The sequence below is a fragment of the Crinia signifera genome, chromosome 1 (assembly GCF_055691185.1).
Source record: "Crinia signifera chromosome 1, ASM5569118v1, whole genome shotgun sequence".
Classification (NCBI taxonomy): domain Eukaryota; kingdom Metazoa; phylum Chordata; class Amphibia; order Anura; family Myobatrachidae; genus Crinia; species Crinia signifera.
In genome coordinates, this window is record NC_139217.1 from 422,496,374 (window position 1) to 422,521,775 (window position 25,402).

At 43.5% G+C, this 25,402-nt stretch overlaps 1 protein-coding gene across 1 annotated transcript in view; it reads left to right on the plus strand.

The window, feature by feature from the left end:
- Positions 1-25,402, plus strand: part of LOC146018514 (baculoviral IAP repeat-containing protein 1-like) — a 75,059-nt gene that overhangs the window by 33,592 nt on the left and 16,065 nt on the right. The window contains exon 5 of the mRNA XM_083151878.1: positions 10,461-12,611. Within this exon, the coding sequence (XP_083008004.1) occupies positions 10,461-12,611 (2,151 nt within the window). The remainder of the gene's footprint in view (positions 1-10,460; positions 12,612-25,402) is intronic.

A 25,402-nucleotide genomic window follows, 5' to 3' on the forward strand; every position in this document is an offset into this window, starting at 1 on the left:
ATGTTGTGTAATGCTGTACAGGTAATGTAGTAAAAAAAAAAGCATATATAAGCACTTCACTTCAGTGCTATTAGACACCAGCTAAATAGATGTCATCTCACTATGGGACATCATCTGTTGTTATCTAACTCACAAGAACCAATGCAGTCCCAACTGCTCGTTGAGACTTCTGGGGGCCATGGTTCCCAGTTTATGGATCCAGCGGGTCTCAAGCTGCAACAGCTTTCTCCCCCTGTCTCCCCCTCTCACCAGTGGTGGCACGTGGTCAAGAATCATATATTTGACTGTGGATAAGGGATGTCTAGCTTTGGCATAATGTCGGGCCAGTGGTTGATCACTGGTACCCTTGTTTATGGCAGCCCACCAACGAATCCCATGATAAAATTAAAAAAGTCAAAAAATTCTGGCCGATAGTCAGGTCCGACTCTGACCTCAATCTGGGCAACAAATCACTGATGCCGGCATTTAGGAAAGGGAAAAGCTTATGTGACCATCTGGTAAAAACAGACATAACCAACATGGGTAAAGTCCCGGTCACCACTTTTCTTGGTAAAACAAGAAATGAGTGTTTTAAATGCCCAAACTGCACTTCTTGCAGTTTTATGCAAACGGGCTCCCATATTACACACCACTACACAGGGAGACGGTTTCCCATAAAGCATTTCCTAACATGTACGACAAAATTTGTCGTTTACATTATCTTTTGCCCGTGCTCCATTGGCTTATATAGGCAAAACTGAGAGACAATTCAAGGAGCGTATGTCTCAACACCGCTCCGCCATTCGGGCTGCCATAAACAAGGGTACCAGTGATCAACCACTGGCCCGACATTATGCCAAAGCTAGACATCCCTTATCCACAGTCAAATATATGATTCTTGACCACGTGCCACCACTGGTGAGAGGGGGAGACAGGGGGAGAAAGCTGTTGCAGCTTGAGACCCGCTGGATCCATAAACTGGGAACCATGGCCTCCAGAGGTCTCAACGAGCAGTTGGGACTGCATTGGTTCTTGTGAGTTAGATAACAACAGATGATGTCCCATAGTGAGATGACATCTATTTAGCTGGTGTCTAATAGCACTGAAGTGAAGTGCTTATATATGCTTTTTTTTACTACATTACCTGTACAGCATTACACAACATATGTAGACAGATGGGAGCTCAACAGCGGCCCAATTATTTAAAATAGATTACTAATCATTAAGCAATACATCCCCGTCTTGGAAAAATTTATTTGAGCAGTTATAGCTTTTGATCAATTAAGTGATCCGTGCTTACATTACAGATCACTCCTATACAAGCAAGGCAGTGGTTCAAAATTAGGCTATCTTTTGTTTATGTATTATACGTTTCACACGTTAGCTCTACTATACTGTCATCGTTGTTTAATTTAGTTATAAGTAATTCTTTCACATTTACCTGCTGTCATTTAGATTTATGTTTCTACTTATCACCAATATTTTTAGGTTTTGTTGTGTTTTTATCACCTGTGTTATAAACAGTGACAGCTGCTCACATTCAGAAGCATTCAAAAGCACATTCTCACTTTTTTTTCTTCAGTCTCAACAAAACTTTATTGTTTCCTATAATGAACAGACGCGTTGCCGCGGCAACGATCTCACTGACAGTGACGTCACCAACACAGCGCCATCGGCGTCCATGAGTGACCGCGGTCCCTGCTTACAGCACTGATGTTGCACTATATATAGAGGTAAGCTCACCTTATTCATTTATGTAAGCTGTTTTTGATAAAAGCCCTGAAGGGCTGAAACGTCACTGGTTTTGGCTACGAGTCGTTTTTCTGTTGGAATAAGTCCTGAGTGCCACTGCTATTCCCCACATGTATTTGGGAACAAGCCTTGGCTGTATCCCTACTGATGGCACCAGGCCAAAAGAGATTTCATTAGGAGAAGAGTGCCAGCCGAATGCACTATATATATATATATATATATATATATATATATATATGTAGAAACCAGGATATAGAGAGCGCTAAGTAGTATTCCACCCCCTGATATGAGTGTAATATTTCACTTTACAAATTAATACATACAACTTTGTATAAACAGGATAATTTATTAAAACTTTTTCTTAAAAATCCATTGTTGTGTTCTTTCAAGATGTCAACAGAAATAAGCCAACGCGTTTCGCCTTTCAGGAAGGCTTCATCAGGGTTTTTTTTATGCACACATGCACTGCAAGTGGTAGAAAGAATGCCAAACATAAATAACACTGTTCATTCAATGTTTGTATGTTTAAAAAGAAATACAATGATGAGGTACAGTAATGAAGGAGGTACATACCACGAAAGAACAGTGTAAAAACAATCACTGACGGAAGTGTAGGCTTTAATAGAACTTCCCACAATCTAGAGAGATAAAGTAATTTTCTTAATCAGATTTTTAAGAAAATTACTTTATCTCTCTAGATTGTGGGAAGTTCTATTAAAGCCTACACTTCCATCAGTGATTGTTTTTACACTGTTCTTTCGTGGTATGTACCTCCTTCATTACTGTACCTCATCATTGTATTTCTTTTTAAACATAAAAACATTGAATGAACAGTGTTATTTATGTTTGGCATTCTTTCTACCACTTGCAGTGCATGTGTGCATAAAAAAAAACCTGATGAAGCCTTCCTGAAAGGCGAAACGCGTTGGGTTATTTCTGTTGACATCTTGAAAGAACACAACAATGGATTTTTAAGAAAAAGTTTTAATAAATTATCCTGTTTATACAAAGTTGTATGTATTAATTTGTAAGTGAAATATTACACTCATATCAGGTGGTGGAATACTACTTAGCGCTCTCTATATCCTGGTTTCTACATTTCTTAGTTTCGTCTCCCGCTAACAGGGGTGACTTATAGAGTAGCTGCTTCTTGGTAGCGCACTTGGGGTCATCACCCTATTTATATATATATATATATATATATATATATATATATAGCAGAAGCAAGGTGGCACTCGGAGACGGTATTCAATCAAAATGCTGCTTTATTGCAGGTTCAGGTGTATGCACCAACACAGTGTTTCGAGCCTCAGCTCATTGTCAGGGTACAACCAAACAGAAGTACATGTGCACAATAAATACCCCACAGGGACCCACCCCCATACACAATAATCATACTCACCTGTGTCAGCCAACCTGCCGTGTCCACGCTGAAGACGCAGATTGCCTGATGGAATCCGTGCGCTTCCGGGTCACGTCATATGATGCGTCATTCATCCCGGGCGCCACTTCATGACATCAGCGCTGTCAGACGTCTCTGAACGTTGAACACGCAAGGGGCTTGCACAGGGCATAAGGTTGCTATAGGAACTGAAAAATATAAACAAACAGTGAAATCGTGAGAACATAATATAAGAAATGAACAAAAACATTTAAAAATACAGACAAACCAATAAACATTAAACATTATGCTGCAACGCTATAACAACAATACTAATATAACGGTATGCGTACTCTGCAAACAAGATAACAATATGCATTGGGGAAACTACAAAAAACTGTGCAGCCCATGCTGCTCATTAAGTCCCCTCGGTGACAGGGTGTCTAGGGCAAATATCCAGCGGGCTTCCGCTTGAAGAAGGAGCCTACCCCTGTTTCCACCCCTCGTGGTAAAGGCACGTGATCAATAATTTTTTATCTCAGGCTAGCAACACTGTGTCCCATTAGAACACAGTGTCTAGCCACTGGTTGATCACTGGTGCCACTAGACAATGCCTGTCTAATGGCGTGGCGATGATTCGCCATTCTCTCCTTAAATTGACATTCTGTCTTGCCCACGTAGTAAAGTCCACATGGACAAGACAGAACGTACACAACATATTTAGTGGAGCAAGTAACTGCAAACTTTGGCCCTTATTCTGAATCGTGCGGTACGGCCCGCGTGCGGCCGTACCGCCGATGTTTTCAGTCTGCACATGCGCAGAGGTCAATCTGCGCATGTGCAGCCCAATTCGCCGCAGACGTAGTTCGTCCGCCGCAAAGGGGGCGTATAGGGGCGTGAGGGGCTTCATACCCTCATTTCCCTATGCATACGCCCCGCGTTTCATGGGCGTTCCCATGCAAACGCGGGGCGTATGCATGCTAATGAGGGTATGACGCCAGTGATGGGGGCGGAAAGCTGACGTCGCCGGATGTCAGCTCTCAGCCCCCATACAAGCTATCACACGGACGATTGTCCGTGTGGTCTCAGCTTGCGGGACCTGGTGGGGCGTGCGGCCCTGCCTTCGATGGTCGCCGACCATCGAATGCAGGGGGCAGCTCCCACCATGGTGGAGGCGTACGCCCCACCATTTTCTTGCGGATCGCCAGCCGTCCGTGTACGGACGGCCGTGGCGATCCGTATCGTGGGCGGGGATTGGTTTGTGCGGCCGGAGCACCGTGTGCGGCTCCGGCCGCACAGATCTGAATAAGGGCCTATATCAGGATTTTCCTGCCGGTATGGGGATGACTGATGAAATTACCCACAAGCAGAGCCCTGCAAGTGGTACATCCCACACATCTATAACAACCAGCCTGTCTGGTCAAAAAATGCACTGGTGCTGCCTTTTTGGTCAATTCGCTTATATCTAACTTTACCAACATGTCATTTAAATTCCTAGATCTTTTGTAAGCAGGCATGATCTGCATCTTATTCAAGCCTGGTAAGGCTTTGTCAGACGTGATTAGTGGCCAGTAATGTTTAACCTGTTTTGTAACCACTGGACTGTCAACAGCATATTGGTTGACCCAAGGTAATTTTTCTTGTACTCTGATGTTCTTCACAGTGGGGTTTAAAACAGCTTCCCCAGGAATCTCTAAGACTTTCTTTTTAACCATCTCAAGATCTTTCCTTCTGTAACCACGTTGCTCGAATTTGTCCTGCATTACATTAAGGTCGGTCACAGCTTGCTCTAGGTCACTGGTGATCCGCCTTACTCTCAACATTTGAGAGAAGGGTAAGCCTTTACGCAAAGGTAGCGGATGGCAACTCTCGTGTCGCAACACTGTGTTGCAATCCGTCTCCTTTATGTGTATGGATGTGGACAATTTATTGTCGACCAAGGTCATCTTTACATCCAAAAAGTTAACTGTATGTTTACTAATAGAAAAAGTGAATTTTACTGGGCTGGCAGAGGCATTATGTTGTTCAAACAGCTGTATCAATGAACTCTCAGACCCCCCCCCCCCCCAAAATGAGGAGGTCGGCGATGTACCTTAAATATAGCACTACTTCACCCTTCATAGGGCCCTGTAAAAACAGTTTGTTATCGATATCACACATATAGGCGTTAGCATACGATGGGGCCACTGGGGACCCCATCGCACAGCCTAGGCGTTGTCTAAACATAAGGCTATTGAAGGTGAAGTAGTTCCTATTAAGTACAAGGGACAACAGTTGCATAAAAAATTCAATAGAGGGACCAGTATACCATGCATTATTGCGCAACAAGTTGTGGGTAGCCTCCATCCCCTCCTGGAGGGGGATGCATGTATAGAGGCTTGTTACATCAGCTCTGCAAAGCAACATGCCCTCTGGCCAATTGTCTACCTCCTGCAATTTATTTATTAGCATATTTGTATCCTTAAGGTATGCAGCAGTTTGCTGGATACAAGGATTCAAGTATGCATCAAGGTATGTAGAAACAGGGTGATATAGTGACCCCCTGGCAGAGATTATAGGCCTACCAGGGGGGTCTACCAATCCCTTATGCACCTTGGGTAAGGTGTAGAATAAGGGTGTTATAGGGAATGAGGTCTGCAATGCCTTGCAGACATTCTCTGAAATCACACCTGTATTAAATGCAACATTTAAGATACCATCTAACTCCGCCTTAAATCCTATAGAGGGGTCTTTCTGTAAGCTCTCATAAACTGATACATCAGATAATTGACGTTGACATTCCAAAACATATTTGCTCAAGTCTTGCACCACTACAGAACCCCCCTTGTCGGCCTTGCGTATAACGATGTCAGACCTATCACACAAGGCCCGCAAGGCAGTCCTTTCAGCAACAGACATATTATGGGACAAGGGCAACCCTGACCGTTCAGTGTCAGCTGATGCTTCCATCATCCTAGTAAATGCCTTGACAGAGGGGTTGTGAGTTTGAGGGTCAAAAGAAGAACGAGGTAGAAGCCTTTTAAGCTTGGCTGGGATCTCAGGGGGGTGCTCACTTATTGACTGTTGTTGGCCAAAATGTTCTTTCAGTCTTAGTGAACGACCAAATCTGAAACAATCCACCCGCCATTGAAACTTGTCACGTGTAGAAGAAGGTACAAATGATAAACCCTTGTACCTCAATTTCAATCGGGTCCAAGGGATATATATATATATATAACCATTGGCCACCATTGCTGTTTTTCAAGCACTGTCTGCTAGGCCCCATTCACCAGTTTCTGTGAATAGCAATGTGCGCAATAAAATGTATAGTGTTTTTCATAAAAGTAAAGTTTATTAACATTTTAAATACTTTAAACATATGAACTAGGTAAATTGATAACTATAACTATAAAACTTTAACTATAAAACGAAACATGGACATAAATATAATAACAAAATGGTTTTAACTTTTTACAGTCACCATGTCTACTGTGAAAGAACAGGAATTCGTGGAAGGTTTTATTGAGGTATCATTCCCACGAATGCCTGTGGAGAACCAAGTCCAAGGAGTATTCAAACAAAATCAAAAGAAATAAAGCCTTGGAGGACTTGACTCGCTACAGCCTCCCATTTCACCCGGAGGCCAACGTAGAATGGGTGCGGAAACGCATTCAGAACCTCAGGACAGTTTTCCTGAAAGAACACAAAAAAGTGGAGGCTGCAAAGAAGTCTGGTGCTGGAGTCGACGAGATGTATCAAACATTGCTCTGGTACTATGACAGGTTGACGTTCACCCTCAGACAGGAGTCGATGAGGACAGGTGTAGTCCTGATGGTTGAACATGAGACCCCAGAAGTCACGGCGCATGAGGATGAGAATTCGCAGTCTGTGCTGGTGAGTACATAGTCAAGATTGTTGCCTATCTAATTGATTCCTCCTGCCAATCCACAGCCCCCCCTCCATTAAAGTAGGCCATGTACTCTTCCCTCACCTGTTTGGCTCGTGCACTCCCCGTGAAGTGTTGTGTCAGGATTTGCAAGGAGGAAATCTGCACTACCTCCTCTGGCAGATCTGGGTCTTCTTGGAGTGCTGTGCCTGTAGCACTTTGCTGTGTGGCTTTTCTGAGTAGTAAATTGTGCAGGACACACCACGCCGTGACAACCCAGTCCATTTTGTCCACCATCAGGTTAATGGCAGTGTGGTAAATAAGAAACCGGCTAGCCAGGATTCCAAAAGCATTTTCCACAACATGCCGTGCCCTAGATAGCCTGTAGTTAAAGATCCTTTTGTCATAAAATATAGGCTATTTTGTCATTTGCCATTGACATGGTCTCAGCTGCAGATATGTGAAGGCCCCTGCTCACATGGCGTATGGCGCACATCAATGGGGCAAGGCCCATTGCATCTGCACCATGCGTGCCGCAGCCTTTACATATCTGCGGCAGACCTCCTCTGTCACACAGTACCTTATGCCTACTGTTGCAAGGGCCTGTTTCATAAGTTGACAGTGTCTTTTTTTTGTTTTATATATATGCTGCTACCTGTACCTGCATTACCAGAGGGAGAACAGTATTCTCCTCAATCTGGAGAGCAAAAACCAAGTATTCCCCTTTTTTTATTTTCCAATAGTTTGGGGTACTGTGCGACAGAGATGGTCTCAGCTGCAGATATGTGAAGGCCACTGCTCACATGGCACATGGCGCACATCAATGGGGCCGGGCCCATTGCATCTGCGCCATGCGCCATGTGTACCGCAGCCGTTACATATCTGCAGCAGACCTCCTCTGCCACACAATACCTTATCCCTACTGTGGCAACTTTTGAAACAGGCCCTTTTTATAAATGCAAGAGTGTCTTTTTTTTAGTTTTATATATATGCTGCTACCTGTACCTGCATTACCAGAGGGAGAACAGTATTCTCCTCAATCTGGAGAGCAAAAACCAAGTATTCCCCTTTTTTTATTTTCAATAGTATAGGGTACTGTGCGACATACATGGTCTCAGCTGCAGATATGTGAAGGTCATTGCTCACATGGTGCATGGCGCACATCAATGGGGCCGGGCTCATTGCATCTGCACCATGCGCCATGTGTGCCACAGCCTTTACATATCTGCGGCAGACCTCCTCTGCCACGCAGTGCCCGTAGTTATTGGGAAAGTTAAAACTAGGTGATACTTAAATGTTTATATATAGTAGTGTGATTTTTCAAAAATATCTTTTATAAGGTATTGTAATATATTAGCGGGTACTCTTTACCTAGAACGGCGCCCGCGATTAGAATCGCGGGCGTCGGGGGTAAAAAATCGCGGTCATCGCGGGTAAATCGCGGGTACATAAAAATCGTGTACCCGCGATGACCGCGATTTTCCCATAGGGAACAATGTTAAAAAGCCTGATTGACCGCGATTTTACTTTAAAATGCCTCAATGCCCACGATTTTCACATAGGAATCAATGTTAAATGGGCTACAGAGCCCAAATAGGCACAATTAACCCTTAAATGTCCCCCCAATTTTTGTACGCCACCCCACGATCCACGCCAACCCGAAGCGTGGCGAGCGCAGCGAGCCCGCGAGGGGCGGCGGTACGCGTCCTCCGACCTTTTCATGCCCTACTATCCACGTCGGCGTGGAGTTGAGAATAGAATAGTGTGGCGAGCGCAGCGAGCCACCGAGGCCCGAAGCGTGGCGAGCGCAGCGAGCCCCGCGAGGGGACGCGGATACCTTCACAGTTATACGCGTCCCCTCGCGGGCTTCACAGGTGTCCGCGTCGCCACGGACACCTGTGAAGCCCGCGAGGGGACGCGGATAACTGTGAAGGTATCCGCGTCCCCTCGCGGGGCTCGCTGCGCTCGCCACGCTTCGGGCCTCGGTGGCTCTCTGCGCTCGCCACACTATTCTATTCTCAACTCCACGCCGACGTGGATAGTAGGGCATGAAAAGGTCGGAGGACGCGTACCGCCGCCCCTCGCGGGCTCGCTGCGCTCGCCACGCTTCGGGTTGGCGTGGATCGTGGGGTGGCGTACAAAAATTGGGGGGACATTTAAGGGTTAATCGTGCCTATTTGGGCTCTGTAGCCCATTTAACATTGATTCCTATGGGAAAATCGCGGGCATTGAATGCAAAATCGCGGTCAATCAGGCTTTTTAACATTGTTCCCTATGGGAAAATCGCGGTGATCGCGGGCATTGCGTCGCGGCCGTTTATGTACTGCCCGCGATGTCGCGATCACCGCGATGGGCGCCGTTCTAGGTAAAGAGTACCTATTAGCGTTAACACAATAATTATATATTTTTCTATATATTTACAAATGCTTTATATATTAAAGGCCTAAAAAACCTGTTTCTGTACTAGGCCTAAATTATCAATAAAACATTTTTGTTTGCACAATAAAGTGTACGGTGTCTTTTTCCTCCTTACCTTGCAATACTGGTACTGCAGCACCTTCACAATGGCTTTGCAAGTCTCCCGGATGATGAGGCCCAAAGCTTGCGGGGAGATGAGGGATCCAAACTTCAGGTCAGCAAGAGACTGTCCTGTCACCAGAAACCTCAGAGTCACCACCAGCCGTTCCTCAGCAGGGATAGCCATGCGACACTTGGTATCCTGCTTCTCGATGTGAGGAGTCACCAGACGAAGCAATTCCTGGAAGGTGGCATCATCCATCCGCAAAAAGTTACGGTAGTCGTCTGGGTTATTTTCCCTGATCTCCCTGAGCAGTGGCATGTGAGACCGAGTCTGACGCTGCAGTAGCCACTGCTTTGTCCAGCATGATCTTCCTCTCCTGCGCTGGGCCCTCAGATGCCTGAGCTTCAGCACAGCATAATAGAGCAGGTAATCTTGCTGGTGACGACCCATCACTGCATTCTCCATAGTTGACACTGTCAGTGCAGGGTTAAAAGACACTTTGTAATGGCAGGCAAAACAAAGTAATGTATAAAATAGCTATGTGCAGCGTCCAGCAGGTTTACACCAAGCCTCACTAGTCACAAAACAGAAATACACTGGTTTTACATGGCTGCTGCTATTCCTATCCCCTCAGCTAGTCCAGCCCCTTTATATAAATTTCAAAGGCCAATCTGATGACAGTCGCATGTTTTTCTTGTAAAAAAAAAAAAAAACAGCGATCCGACCGTCTTTACGAACATCACGTGTACATCGGGATCGGATCTAGATTGTTCCGCAAAAAACATACTTTTTGCTAATCGTTTCCTGGGGACTGCCCGGGAGCTCCTGGGAAGTTCATGGGAATTCGTTCCATGGACGTCTAGGGGTCGTGGACGATCGTGGATGTCCTGGTGTGTACCCCACATTATAGTCTCTGTACAATTTCTTGTTTAATGTTAATGTTAATTTTTTTGTTTTTACAGAACCAACAAATGGACCAACTGAGTTTCTTAACATATTGGAAACATTGAGCAAGCAGCTCTTTGATAGATATCAGGATCCCACATTTCATAATGTGTCTGCTACTGGAGATATGGTTTCCATAGATCTCACCTCACTCTTTGCAGATATCTCTGTTGCAATGAAGGACACCAGAAATCATACAATGAGGCAGCTCACATTGCCGGACATCCTGTCAGAGCTGAGGGACATCACTATGATAGAAGGAGAAGCTGGCAGTGGGAAAACAGCTCTGCTCAGGAAGATTGCCATTCTCTGGGCCTCAGGGAGGTGTCCTGTGCTCAGCAGGTTCAAGCTTGTGTTTTATATCTCTCTATCTTCCACCTGTAGCCAACATTCTCTTAGTGACATCATCTGCCAGCAGCTGATGGGATCCACAACATCTGTGACTGAGGAGTTTATGGGGAACATCATAAGGCTTTTAAAAGAGAAGGTCCTCTTTCTCCTGGATGACTATGGTTTGATGGACTCTACTGTAGGATCCATAGAAGAACTTTTAAAGAAAAACCCCTGGAATAGAGTGAGTCTGGCCATCACAGTGAGAACTGACAAAGTTTGGAAGCTGCGGCAAAATGCAAGAACCATACTTAGTATCCAAAAATTTTCTTTAAGGAGCACTATTTACATAGTCAAGAACTTGCTTTCACATGACAGTGATCGCATAGATGCATTTATATTGGCGTTGCAAACTTCCCAAAATTTGAAGGATATTTTACAATCGCCTCTGGCGATTGTTGCCTACTGTTCTTACAGCATTCATTACCCCAGTGATATTACAGATTGTGACATACAAGCTTTTAAAGCATTCTTGAAATATAACAAAACAAAATTCCCTAACGAGCCTAAAGTAGTAGATTCTCTGGTGTCCTCATGTGGAGAACTTGCCCTCCAGGGTCTTTTTCAGTGTCAGTTTAACTTCACAGATAACAACCTAAGAGCAGTCGGTGTGGACAGTGACCAAGCCATCAAGTTTGGACTTTTGAGCAAATTCACAGCCCAAAGGCTTCAGCCAATATACAAGTTTTTTAACCCTTCATTCCAGGAGTTTCTAGCTGGAAAGAGACTGAGTGACCTATTAGAGAGCGAAAAACAGGATGACTTGGACAAAGGTTATCATTACCTTCATCGGATAAATACTTTTCTCAAAATCATCGGACCTTACAACTATTTCCTGAAGTATGCCAGCAGCATTTCCACAAAGGCAACTACAAAGATCCTGTCCTATTTATTCAGCTTGTATGACATGGCTGAGGCACTGGACTGCCATCTAGACAGTAGAGAACATTTAAAGCACCACCCAGAACTTGAAATGGATGAAGATAATTTTATTTTGATACTACGTAAACACATCCCTATTGGTATTGATTATGTCCTTATGCACCTTTTGCTGACATTTGCTGTTGAAGTGGCAACTCAGAGTCAATGTCTACCAGAGTGTGCCCCAATAATCATGCAGTTTCTTGCTGGGAAAACATTTGGGATCTCTGTAAGCATGCTCAACAATAATTCTGCTGAAGCTATCCTCGGTTTCATAGAAAAATACCCAGAGAGTATAAGCTTATTGAGCAATATGACATTAAACATTGATGCAAAGAAACAGCTTATACCACCAGACTATTCAGTTTTAGAGAGAGAGGTTAAAAGACTTGGCGCTCCTACAGTGGAAAATGAATACGCTTCTGCTTATCAGTCAATGAACAAAATTAAGCAAGACAACGAGAGGATAAAGGATGACTGTGATCAAGTATATTCAAAATTCCCAGACAAAATTGTATTCAGGGATTCCATTGTGAAGCCATTTATGTCACTTAAGGGCCATAAAGTGCCACTTTTGAAACTAGAAATAACTGCCGTTGACAGTGACAACTTCTCTGAAGAAGACTGGGAAAAGTTCCAAATCTTTTTCTCACTATCTGATCGAATTGAGCTCCTCATGACTGACTGCAGAGATTTTGTCAAGCACATTGGGAAGGCAATTGAACGGTTCTCCAGTTCTTTCAAGAGTATAGGTATTTGTGATTCATATCTAACAACAGAGGAACAAGATTTAATACTTAAAATGTCTTCTTTGGAATGCCTAAGCATTGGATGCAACGAAGGGGCAAATTATCCAGGTACTTTTAACCTGCAGTGTTGTTTTTTTGTTTTACTTATTTTTATTAATCTCACACACATGTAGATTTCCTTAAAACTAATTTGGTATCCTTTGCGCAATGTTTGACATTTGTTGTGAGCAATCAGGACTAAATAGGATTTGATCTTGCCAATTTACACAAATTTTAACTCTCAGATTTTTATACTAACATTTTTTTCTCTGGGTTAAAAAGTAGATTGGAGTCTTCAACAATTTAACCCCTTCCTGACAGAGCCAGTTTTTGCGTTCCTGACAGAGCCCTTTTTTTCAAATCTGACATGTATCACTTAAGTGGGGATAACTTTTTTTTGCTTTTACTTATCCCAGTGATTTTGAGATTGTTTTCTCGTGACACATTGTACTTCAAATTAGTGGTAAATTTGGGTCGATAGAGTCTGTGTTTTTTTGTGAAAAATACCAAAATGTCGTAAAAAAATGGAAAATTTAGCAATTTGCAAAATGTTAAATTTTCTGCTTGTGAGACAAATAATCATACCACTCAAAATAGTTAATAACTAACATAGACCATATGTCTACTTTATGTTTCCATCATTATTTCAACTTCCTTTTAATTTTTTTGGACACTAGGAGGCTTACAATATGAATAGCAAATTCTCAAATTTTCAAGAAAATTTCAAACACTGATTTTTTTAGGGACCAGTTCAGTTCTGATGTGACTTTGAGGGACTTGTATGTGAGACACCCCCATAAATGATACCATTTCAAAAACTGCACCCCTCACAGTATTCAAAACAGCATTTTGGAAGTTTGTTAACCCTTTAGGTGTTTCACAGGAATTAAAACAAAGTGTAGGTGAAATTTCAAAATTTCATTTTTTTTGCAGATTTGCAATTTTAATACATTTTTCTAAGGAACACAGTACATTTTACTAGAGAAATGTGACTAAAAATTGATTCCCCCAATTCTTTTGTTTTCATAAATATCCTATATGTGGCCCTAGTGTGCACGTTGACCAAACCACAGGCTTCATAATAGAAGGAGCACCTACTTGATTTTGGAGCCTCCTTTTTATGAGATTATTTTTTAGGCACCATGTAGGTTTCTAGGCACCATAAGATGCTAAAATTTAGGAACCCCCCCACAAGTGACCCCATTTTGCAAACTACACCCCTCAGGGAATTCATCTAGGGGTATAGTGTACATTTCAAACCCCCAGGGGCTTCACCAATTGTGGTACAACTGGGCAGTGAAAATGAAAAATTAAATTTTTTACACAAAAATGCAGTTCTGGCTCAAAATTTTTCATTTTCAGAAGGTATGAAGGAGAAAAAGCACCCCAAAATCTGTGCCCCAATTTCTCCCGAGTACGGCAATGCCTCACATGTGACCAAAAAATACCATTTGGGTGCATGGCAGGACTCAGAAAGGAAGGAGTGATTTTTGGATTTTGCAGCTCAGATTCTGGTGGAATGTTGGTGGGTGCTATGTTGCATTAGCAAGACCCCCCAAGCACCAATACAGTGGAACCCCCCCACAAGTGACCCCATTTTGCAAACTACACCCCTCAGGGAATTCATCTAGGGGTATAGTGTACATTTCAAACCCCCAGGGGTTTCACCAATTTTGATACAACTGGGCAGTGAAAATGAAAAATTACATTTTTTTACACAAAAATGCAGTTCTGGCTCAAAATTTTTCATTTTCAGAAGGTATGAAGGAGAAAAAGCACCCCAAAATCTGTGCCCCAATTTCTCCCGAGTACGGCAATGCCTCACATGTGACCAAAAAATACCATTTGGGTGCATGGCAGGACTCAGAAGGGAAGGAGTGATTTTTGGATTTTGCAGCTCAGATTCTGGTGGAAGTTTGGTGGGTGCTATGTCGCATTAGCAAGACCCCCCAAGCACCAATACAGTGGAAACCCCCACAAGTGACCCCATTTTGCAAACTACACCCCTCAGGGAATTCATCTAGGGGTATAGTGTACATTTCAAACCCCCAGGGGTTTCACCAATTTTGATACAACTGGGCTGTGCAAATGCAAAATTACATTTTTTACACAAAAATGCAGTTCTGGCTCAAAATTTTTCATTTTCACAAGGAATGAAGGAGACAAAGCACCCCAAAATCTGTGCCCCAATTTCTCCCGAGTACGGCAATGCCTCACATGTGACCAAAAAATACCATTTGGGTGCATGGCAGGACTCAGAAGGGAAGGAGTGATTTTTGGATTTTGCAGCTCAGATTCTGGTTGATTTTGGTGGGTGCTATGTCGCATTACCAAGACCCCCCAAGCACCAATACAGTGGAACCCCCCCACAAGTGACCCCATTTTGCAAACTACACCCCTCAGGGAATTCATCTAGGGGTATAGTGTACATTTCAAACCCCCAGGGGTTTCACCAATTTTCATACAACTGGGCAGTGAAAATGAAAAATTACATTTTTTTACACAAAAATGCAGTTCTGGCTCAAAATTTTTCATTTTCAGAAGGTATGAAGGAGAAAAAGCACCCCAAAATCTGTGCCCCAATTTCTCCCGAGTACGGCAATGCCTCACATGTGACCAAAAAATACCATTTGGGTGCATGGCAGGACTCAGAAGGGAAGGAGTGATTTTTGGATTTTGCAGCTCAGATTCTGGTTGATTTTGGTGGGTGCTATGTCGCATTACCAAGACCCCCCAAGCACCAATACAGTGGAAACCCCCCACAAGTGACCCCATTTTGCAAACTACACCCCTCAGGGAATTCATCTAGGGGTATAGTGTACATTTCAAACCCCCAGGGGTTTCACCAATTTTGATACAACTGGGCAGTGAAAATGAAAAATTACATTTTTTTACACAAAAATGCAGTTCTGGCTCAAAATTTTTCATTTTCAGAAGGTATGAAGGAGAAAAAGCACCCCAAAATCTGTGCCCCAATTTCTCCCGAGTACGGCAATGCCTCACATGTGACCAAAAAATACCATTTGGGTGCATGGCAGGACTCAGAAGGGAAGGAGTGATTTTTGGATTTTGCAGCTCAGATTCTGGTGGAATTTTGGTGGGTGCTATGTCGCATTACCAAGACCCCCCAAGCACCAATACAGTGAAACCCCCCCACAAGTGACCCCATTTTGCAAACTACACCCCTCAGGGAATTCATCTAGGGGTATAGTGTACATTTCAAACCCCCAGGGGTTTCACCAATTTTCATACAACTGGGCAGTGAAAATGAAAAATTACATTTTTTTACACAAAAATGCAGTTCTGGCTCAAAATTTTTCATTTTCAGAAGGTATGAAGGAGAAAAAGCACCCCAAAATCTGTGCCCCAATTTCTCCCGAGTACGGCAATGCCTCACATGTGACCAAAAAATACCATTTGGGTGCATGGCAGGACTCAGAAGGGAAGGAGTGATTTTTGGATTTTGCAGCTCAGATTCTGGTGGAATTTTGGTGGGTGCTATGTCGCATTACCAAGACCCCCCAAGCACCAATACAGTGAAACCCCCCCCACAAGTGACGCCATTTTGCAAACTACACCCCTCAGGGAATTCATCTAGGGGTATAGTGTACATTTCAAACCCCCAGGGGTTTCACCAATTTTCATACAACTGGGCAGTGAAAATGAAAAATTACATTTTTTTACACAAAAATGCAGTTCTGGCTCAAAATTTTTCATTTTCAGAAGGTATGAAGGAGAAAAAGCACCCCAAAATCTGTGCCCCAATTTCTCCCGAGTACGGCAATGCCTCACATGTGACCAAAAAATACCATTTGGGTGCATGGCAGGACTCAGAAGGGAAGGAGTGATTTTTGGATTTTGCAGCTCAGATTCTGGTGGAAGTTTGGTGGGTGCTATGTCGCATTAGCAAGACCCCCCAAGCACCAATACAGTGGAAACCCCCACAAGTGACCCCATTTTGCAAACTACACCCCTCAGGGAATTCATCTAGGGGTATAGTGTACATTTCAAACCCCCAGGGGTTTCACCAATTTTGATACAACTGGGCTGTGCAAATGCAAAATTACATTTTTTACACAAAAATGCAGTTCTGGCTCAAAATTTTTCATTTTCACAAGGAATGAAGGAGACAAAGCACCCCAAAATCTGTGCCCCAATTTCTCCCGAGTACGGCAATGCCTCACATGTGACCAAAAAATACCATTTGGGTGCATAGCAGGACTCAGAAGGGAAGGAGTGATTTTTGGATTTTGCAGCTCAGATTCTGGTGGAATTTTGGTGGGTGCTATGTCGCATTACCAAGACCCCCCAAGCACCAATACAGTGAAACCCCCCCACAAGTGACCCCATTTTGCAAACTACACCCCTCAGGGAATTCATCTAGGGGTATAGTGTACATTTCAAACCCCCAGGGGTTTCACCAATTTTCATACAACTGGGCAGTGAAAATGAAAAATTACATTTTTTTACACAAAAATGCAGTTCTGGCTCAAAATTTTTCATTTTCAGAAGGTATGAAGGAGAAAAAGCACCCCAAAATCTGTGCCCCAATTTCTCCCGAGTACGGCAATGCCTCACATGTGACCAAAAAATACCATTTGGGTGCATGGCAGGACTCAGAAGGGAAGGAGTGATTTTTGGATTTTGCAGCTCAGATTCTGGTGGAATTTTGGTGGGTGCTATGTCGCATTACCAAGACCCCCCAAGCACCAATACAGTGAAACCCCCCCCACAAGTGACGCCATTTTGCAAACTACACCCCTCAGGGAATTCATCTAGGGGTATAGTGTACATTTCAAACCCCCAGGGGTTTCACCAATTTTCATACAACTGGGCAGTGAAAATGAAAAATTACATTTTTTTACACAAAAATGCAGTTCTGGCTCAAAATTTTTCATTTTCAGAAGGTATGAAGGAGAAAAAGCACCCCAAAATCTGTGCCCCAATTTCTCCCGAGTACGGCAATGCCTCACATGTGACCAAAAAATACCATTTGGGTGCATGGCAGGACTCAGAAGGGAAGGAGTGATTTTTGGATTTTGCAGCTCAGATTCTGGTGGAAGTTTGGTGGGTGCTATGTCGCATTAGCAAGACCCCCCAAGCACCAATACAGTGGAAACCCCCACAAGTGACCCCATTTTGCAAACTACACCCCTCAGGGAATTCATCTAGGGGTATAGTGTACATTTCAAACCCCCAGGGGTTTCACCAATTTTGATACAACTGGGCTGTGCAAATGCAAAATTACATTTTTTACACAAAAATGCAGTTCTGGCTCAAAATTTTTCATTTTCACAAGGAATGAAGGAGACAAAGCACCCCAAAATCTGTGCCCCAATTTCTCCCGAGTACGGCAATGCCTCACATGTGACCAAAAAATACCATTTGGGTGCATGGCAGGACTCAGAAGGGAAGGAGTGATTTTTGGATTTTGCAGCTCAGATTCTGGTTGATTTTGGTGGGTGCTATGTCGCATTACCAAGACCCCCCAAGCACCAATACAGTGGAACCCCCCCACAAGTGACCCCATTTTGCAAACTACACCCCTCAGGGAATTCATCTAGGGGTATAGTGTACATTTCAAACCCCCAGGGGTTTCACCAATTTTGATACAACTGGGCAGTGAAAATGAAAAATTACATTTTTTTACACAAAAATGCAGTTCTGGCTCAAAATTTTTCATTTTCAGAAGGTATGAAGGAGAAAAAGCACCCCAAAATCTGTGCCCCAATTTCTCCCGAGTACGGCAATGCCTCACATGTGACCAAAAAATACCATTTGGGTGCATGGCAGGACTCAGAAGGGAAGGAGTGATTTTGGGATTTTGCAGCTCAGATTCTGGTGGAATTTTGGTGGGTGCTATGTCGCATTACCAAGACCCCCCAAGCACCAATACAGTGAAACCCCCCCACAAGTGACCCCATTTTGCAAACTACACCCCTCAGGGAATTCATCTAGGGGTATAGTGTACATTTCAAACCCCCAGGGGTTTCACCAATTTTCATACAACTGGGCAGTGAAAATGAAAAATTACATTTTTTTACACAAAAATGCAGTTCTGGCTCAAAATTTTTCATTTTCAGAAGGTATGAAGGAGAAAAAGCACCCCAAAATCTGTGCCCCAATTTCTCCCGAGTACGGCAATGCCTCACATGTGACCAAAAAATACCATTTGGGTGCATGGCAGGACTCAGAAGGGAAGGAGTGATTTTTGGATTTTGCAGCTCAGATTCTGGTGGAAGTTTGGTGGGTGCTATGTCGCATTAGCAAGACCCCCCAAGCACCAATACAGTGGAAACCCCCACAAGTGACCCCATTTTGCAAACTACACCCCTCAGGGAATTCATCTAGGGGTATAGTGTACATTTCAAACCCCCAGGGGTTTCACCAATTTTGATACAACTGGGCTGTGCAAATGCAAAATTACATTTTTTACACAAAAATGCAGTTCTGGCTCAAAATTTTTCATTTTCACAAGGAATGAAGGAGACAAAGCACCCCAAAATCTGTGCCCCAATTTCTCCTGAGTACGGCAATGCCTCACATGTGACCAAAAAATACCATTTGGGTGCATGGCAGGACTCAGAAGGGAAGGAGTGATTTTTGGATTTTGCAGCTCAGATTCTGGTGGAATTTTGGTGGGTGCTATGTCGCATTACCAAGACCCCCCAAGCACCAATACAGTGAAACCCCCCCACAAGTGACCCCATTTTGCAAACTACACCCCTCAGGGAATTCATCTAGGGGTATAGTGTACATTTCAAACCCCCAGGGGTTTCACCAATTTTCATACAACTGGGCAGTGAAAATGAAAAATTACATTTTTTTACACAAAAATGCAGTTCTGGCTCAAAATTTTTCATTTTCAGAAGGTATGAAGGAGAAAAAGCACCCCAAAATCTGTGCCCCAATTTCTCCCGAGTACGGCAATGCCTCACATGTGACCAAAAAATACCATTTGGGTGCATGGCAGGACTCAGAAGGGAAGGAGTGATTTTTGGATTTTGCAGCTCAGATTCTGGTGGAATTTTGGTGGGTGCTATGTCGCATTACCAAGACCCCCCAAGCACCAATACAGTGAAACCCCCCCCACAAGTGACGCCATTTTGCAAACTACACCCCTCAGGGAATTCATCTAGGGGTATAGTGTACATTTCAAACCCCCAGGGGTTTCACCAATTTTCATACAACTGGGCAGTGAAAATGAAAAATTACATTTTTTTACACAAAAATGCAGTTCTGGCTCAAAATTTTTCATTTTCAGAAGGTATGAAGGAGAAAAAGCACCCCAAAATCTGTGCCCCAATTTCTCCCGAGTACGGCAATGCCTCACATGTGACCAAAAAATACCATTTGGGTGCATGGCAGGACTCAGAAGGGAAGGAGTGATTTTTGGATTTTGCAGCTCAGATTCTGGTGGAAGTTTGGTGGGTGCTATGTCGCATTAGCAAGACCCCCCAAGCACCAATACAGTGGAAACCCCCACAAGTGACCCCATTTTGCAAACTACACCCCTCAGGGAATTCATCTAGGGGTATAGTGTACATTTCAAACCCCCAGGGGTTTCACCAATTTTGATACAACTGGGCTGTGCAAATGCAAAATTACATTTTTTACACAAAAATGCAGTTCTGGCTCAAAATTTTTCATTTTCACAAGGAATGAAGGAGACAAAGCACCCCAAAATCTGTGCCCCAATTTCTCCCGAGTACGGCAATGCCTCACATGTGACCAAAAAATACCATTTGGGTGCATGGCAGGACTCAGAAGGGAAGGAGTGATTTTTGGATTTTGCAGCTCAGATTCTGGTTGATTTTGGTGGGTGCTATGTCGCATTACCAAGACCCCCCAAGCACCAATACAGTGGAACCCCCCCACAAGTGACCCCATTTTGCAAACTACACCCCTCAGGGAATTCATCTAGGGGTATAGTGTACATTTCAAACCCCCAGGGGTTTCACCAATTTTCATACAACTGGGCAGTGAAAATGAAAAATTACATTTTTTTACACAAAAATGCAGTTCTGGCTCAAAATTTTTCATTTTCAGAAGGTATGAAGGAGAAAAAGCACCCCAAAATCTGTGCCCCAATTTCTCCCGAGTACGGCAATGCCTCACATGTGACCAAAAAATACCATTTGGGTGCATGGCAGGACTCAGAAGGGAAGGAGTGATTTTTGGATTTTGCAGCTCAGATTCTGGTGGAATTTTGGTGGGTGCTATGTCGCATTACCAAGACCCCCAAAGCACCAATACAGTGGAACCACCCCACAAGTGACCCCATTTTGCAAACTACACCCCTCAGGGAATTCATCTAGGGGTATAGTGTACATTTCAAACCCCCAGGGGTTTCACCAATTTTGATACAACTGGGCAGTGAAAATGAAAAATTACATTTTTTTACACAAAAATGCAGTTCTGGCTCAAAATTTTTCATTTTCAGAAGGTATGAAGGAGAAAAAGCACCCCAAAATCTGTGCCCCAATTTCTCCCGAGTACGGCAATGCCTCATGTGTGACCAAAAAGTGGCAGGACTCAGAAGGGAAGGAGTGATATTTGGATTTTGCAGCACAAATTCTGGTGGAATGTTGGTAGGTGCTATGTCGCATTAGCAAGACCCCCAAAGCACCAATACAGTGGAAGCCCCCCACAAGTGACCCCATTTTGCAAACTACACCCCTCAGGGAATTCATCTAGGGGTATAGTGTACATTTCAAACCCCCAGGGGTTTCACCAATTTTGATACAACTGGGCTGTGCAAATGAAAAATTACATTTGTTTACACAAAAATGCAGTTCTGGCTCAAAATTTTTCATTTTCAGAAGGTATGAAGGAGAAAAAGCACCCCAAAATCTGTGCCCCAATTTCTCCCGAGTACGGCAATGCCTCACATGTGACCAAAAAATACCAGTTGGGTGCATGGCAGGACTCAGAAGGGAAGGAGTGATTTTTGGATTTTGCGGCTCAGATTCTGGTGGAATGAATGGTGGGTGCTATGTGGCATTAGCAAGACCCCCGAAGCACGGTGAAATTATGAACCTAATAATCCATAGATGTGTGGTATAATTTAAAACACTCCTTTATACATAGGCCGGGTTTGTCGGGGCAAGTGTCACACTGGAAAATAGTTTGCTTTCTTATTCCCTTTTTATAGCAAACTTTGCACCTTTTATGTGTCCTGCCCTTTTTTCCAGTGGAGGGGATTTCATCAGGAAAATGCTGCCCTGGTACAATACGGGGGCCAGTACTAGAAGTACTGGGGCCCTCTGCCTGCTGGTTCCCAAATTTTAGGCCCTTTATGACTTCCTCTTGAAAGTGCATAAATGTCCCCCTCTGGCCGGTAGAACGGAATAGCACGTAAGCGTTATACAGTGCCATCTGGATGATATACACGGCCAGCTTCTTGTACCAGATTTTTGTTTTCCACAGGGCACTGTACGGCTTCAGTACCTGATCTGAAAGATCCACTCCGCCCATGTACCTATTGTAATCCAGGATACAATTAGGTTTTGAGGTGTGGGTACTGGTACCTCGTACAGGGACGGAGGTGGTACTGTCTCCGTGAATTGTTGTCAGTATAAGGACATCCCTCTTGTCCTTATATTTGACCAACAACATATTTTCGGTGCATATTCCCCTGCTTTCACCCCTTCTCATTACTTGGGCAATGTGCGTTTTTGGGAGGCCTCTTTGGTTCTTGCGCACAGTACCGCAAGCTGCTGTACCTCTTGAACCAAGGGCCTTAAACAGGGGGATGCTAGTGTAAAAGTTATCCACATAGAGGTGATAACCTTTATCCAGGAAGGGGTGCACTAAATCCCAGACAATTTTTCCACTAACACCTACGAGGGAGGGGGGGCATTCTGGCGGTTCAATTCTTGAATCCTTCCCTTCATATATCCTAAACCTGTGAGTGTACCCTGAGGTGCTTTCACACAGCTTATACATTTTTATGCCATACCTTGCCCTCTTACTGGGAAGGTACTGGCGGAATTTAACCCTTCCTTTAAAATGTATAAGGGACTCTTCTATGCAAATGAATTTATCTGGAATGTACATGTCTTCAAATTTGGCACTGAAATGATCAATGACCGGCCTGACTTTGAATAGCCGGTCAAAGGTGGGATCATCTCTGGGTGGGCACTGTGCATTATCGTTGTAATGCAAAAATTTAAGGATCGTCTCAAATCGAGCCCGGGGCATGGCCATACGGTAAAATGGGGTGCTGTACAGAACATCTGTACTCCAATATTGCCTAATTTCTGGCTTTTTTACTATGCCCATATGAAACACCAGACCCCAAAACGTCATCATCTCTACTGCATCTACAGGGGTCCACCTAGCAAATGATGACGTGGGTTTTTTTTTTTTTTTTTGCATTAAAGTTTTTATTGAAAGAATTGTACGTACAAAAAACAAGACAAAAGCCATAGGTTACTCATCCACCGACACAGTCGGGGTTTGCATATGGGCATTCTTAACAAAGTTTTTACTAGACATAGTAATTGAACATTTGTTAGTTATAAATGCACTAACCTGTAAATAATAAAAGACATATTCAACTTCTAATCTCAACTGTGCAAGAAATGGGTCTAGAACAAGTCGCCAGACCAGTCAGAAGCAACAGAGGGGGACAGATGAGTACGTACGTATGAGAACAGGGAGTATGGGGGTGGAGGAGGTGGGAATGGGGGGTTGCCCGGGGGAGTGTTTATATGTTGATAGTTTAGTTGGTATTGTATGATTAATTTCTAGTGTGATTTTGGTAGGAAAGGGTGTCTTTGAAAAAGAGCCAGGGGGCCCATATTGTCTGGAATGTTTTAGAGTTAGAAGTGTCGGACAGGGCTATGTCGTCCATTGACATATAAAACTCGAGGCGGTTAAACCATTCCGCTATGGTTGGAGGGGAGGTAGACCTCCAGTGTACCGGGATGACAGCCTTAGCTGCACTATTTAGATGTTTAAGTAAAGACTTTTTATATGTTGCGATGGGGTCATCAATTTTGTTCAGCAGCCAGAATGTGGGCTCAGTACTAATATCTGATCCCATCATTTCTTTAGTGATAGAGATCACCGAATTCCAAAATGGCCTTATGGCGGAACATTCCCACCATATGTGTAGCGGGGATCCTGGGGCTGCATTGCACCTCCAACATGTCGCCGCGACTCCCGGGAACATTTTTGCTAGTACCGTGGGGCATCTGTACCACCTGGATAAAATTTTATATTGGGTCTCTATCACTGAGTAACTGGGTGAGCAAGATAGCGTGACCTGGAAGATCTTACTCCAGTCTTTTGGTTCTAGACAGACACCTAGGTCCTTTTCCCAATCAGAGGTAAACCGAGGCAATGTAGCGAAAGTGTCTCCTATTAGAAGTTTGTACCCTGTCGATAAGAAGTGCTGGGGAGGGGAAACGGCCAGACAAAGAGCCTCGAATGAGGTGAGTGATCTGTGTGCTGCTGTCTTGTATGGTTGTCTGGGACGTGGGGTTTTGAGCAATAAACTGCTGGGCATATAAATTAGTTTGGTCCACCATTAAATTTATAAAATCATCAGAGAAAAATAATTTGAAAAAGTCAATTTCTCTGAGACCTGTGGAATCAAATTGGATTCCTGGCATGGCCAAAAACTCAGGAACCTGGGGCTCAAAATTGTCTGGTGGTGGGGTCCATACGAGATCAATTATTGGGGGGGGGGGTCTCAGCTGCTCTACGGGGGCGTCTTTGAGGGGGTCCCTCATCACCAGAGGAGGAAGAGGAGCTTAAGACGAATCCTTCAAATTCCCCGCTTGCCTCTGTGGCTGTGTCAGAGTCAGAAGCAAGCATGGCATATGCCTCCTCTGCTGAATACATTCTTCTGGATGACTGGGATGACATTTGGGATGACATTTGGGATGCCATTTTTATTTTTGTGTTACTGGTAGTGAAATGTTTCAACACGTGTATAGTGTAGGGGGGGGGTACAAACTTTATTTCAACCCGGGGGGTATGTAGTGTGTAGTGTGTATGTAGTGCAGAAAAAAAAAATACTTTATACAAAAAAAAAAAAATTGAAGGGGTTAAAAAAAAAAATTGAAGGGGTTAAAAAAAAAAAAATTGAAGGGGTTAAAAAAAAAAAAAAAGGTCCTGCGCCAAAAATTGAGCACAGATGTTGGTCAGTAACGTCCGTCACTGAACAGCGCTCAAAGGCAACAGGAATTTGATAAAAAAAAAAATAGATCAACCCTGTGCCGAAAAAGCTGATCAGTGATGTACGTCACTGATCAGCGCACAGTGGCCACAGGACACCCACAAAATCACAGTGTGTGTAAAAAAAAAATTAAAAAAAGACCCCACAGCACCCACAAAAAAAAAAAAGGTGATCAGTGATGCGACACTGATTACCAGTGAGGGGCAGCAGGTGCACAACCTTTGGTGCAACTGACAGTGCAACTGGCAGCAACTGACAGGTATATATAAAAAAAAAAAACCTCTGCACCCCCAAAAAGTTGCTGATCACCTCAGATATAGTGATCAGCACAAAAGGCGGGGGCAGCAGACACAAAATTTAGCACTCTCTATCACTCTCTGTCACTATCTCTCTCTATCTCTCTATCTCTCACTATCTATCACTCTATGACACTGCAGCAGCAGCACTGACAGGTATATATATATATAAAAAAAAACCTGCGCCCCCAAAAAGTTGCTGATCAGTTAATTTATACTGATCAGCACAAAAGGGGGGGCAGCAGTCAGTTATATAAAAAATATATAGCACAATCTGTCACTATCTCTATATCTCTCTCTATCTCTATATCTCTCTCTATCTCTCTATCTATAACTATCACACTGCAGCAGCACAAAATATAGCACTCTCTGTC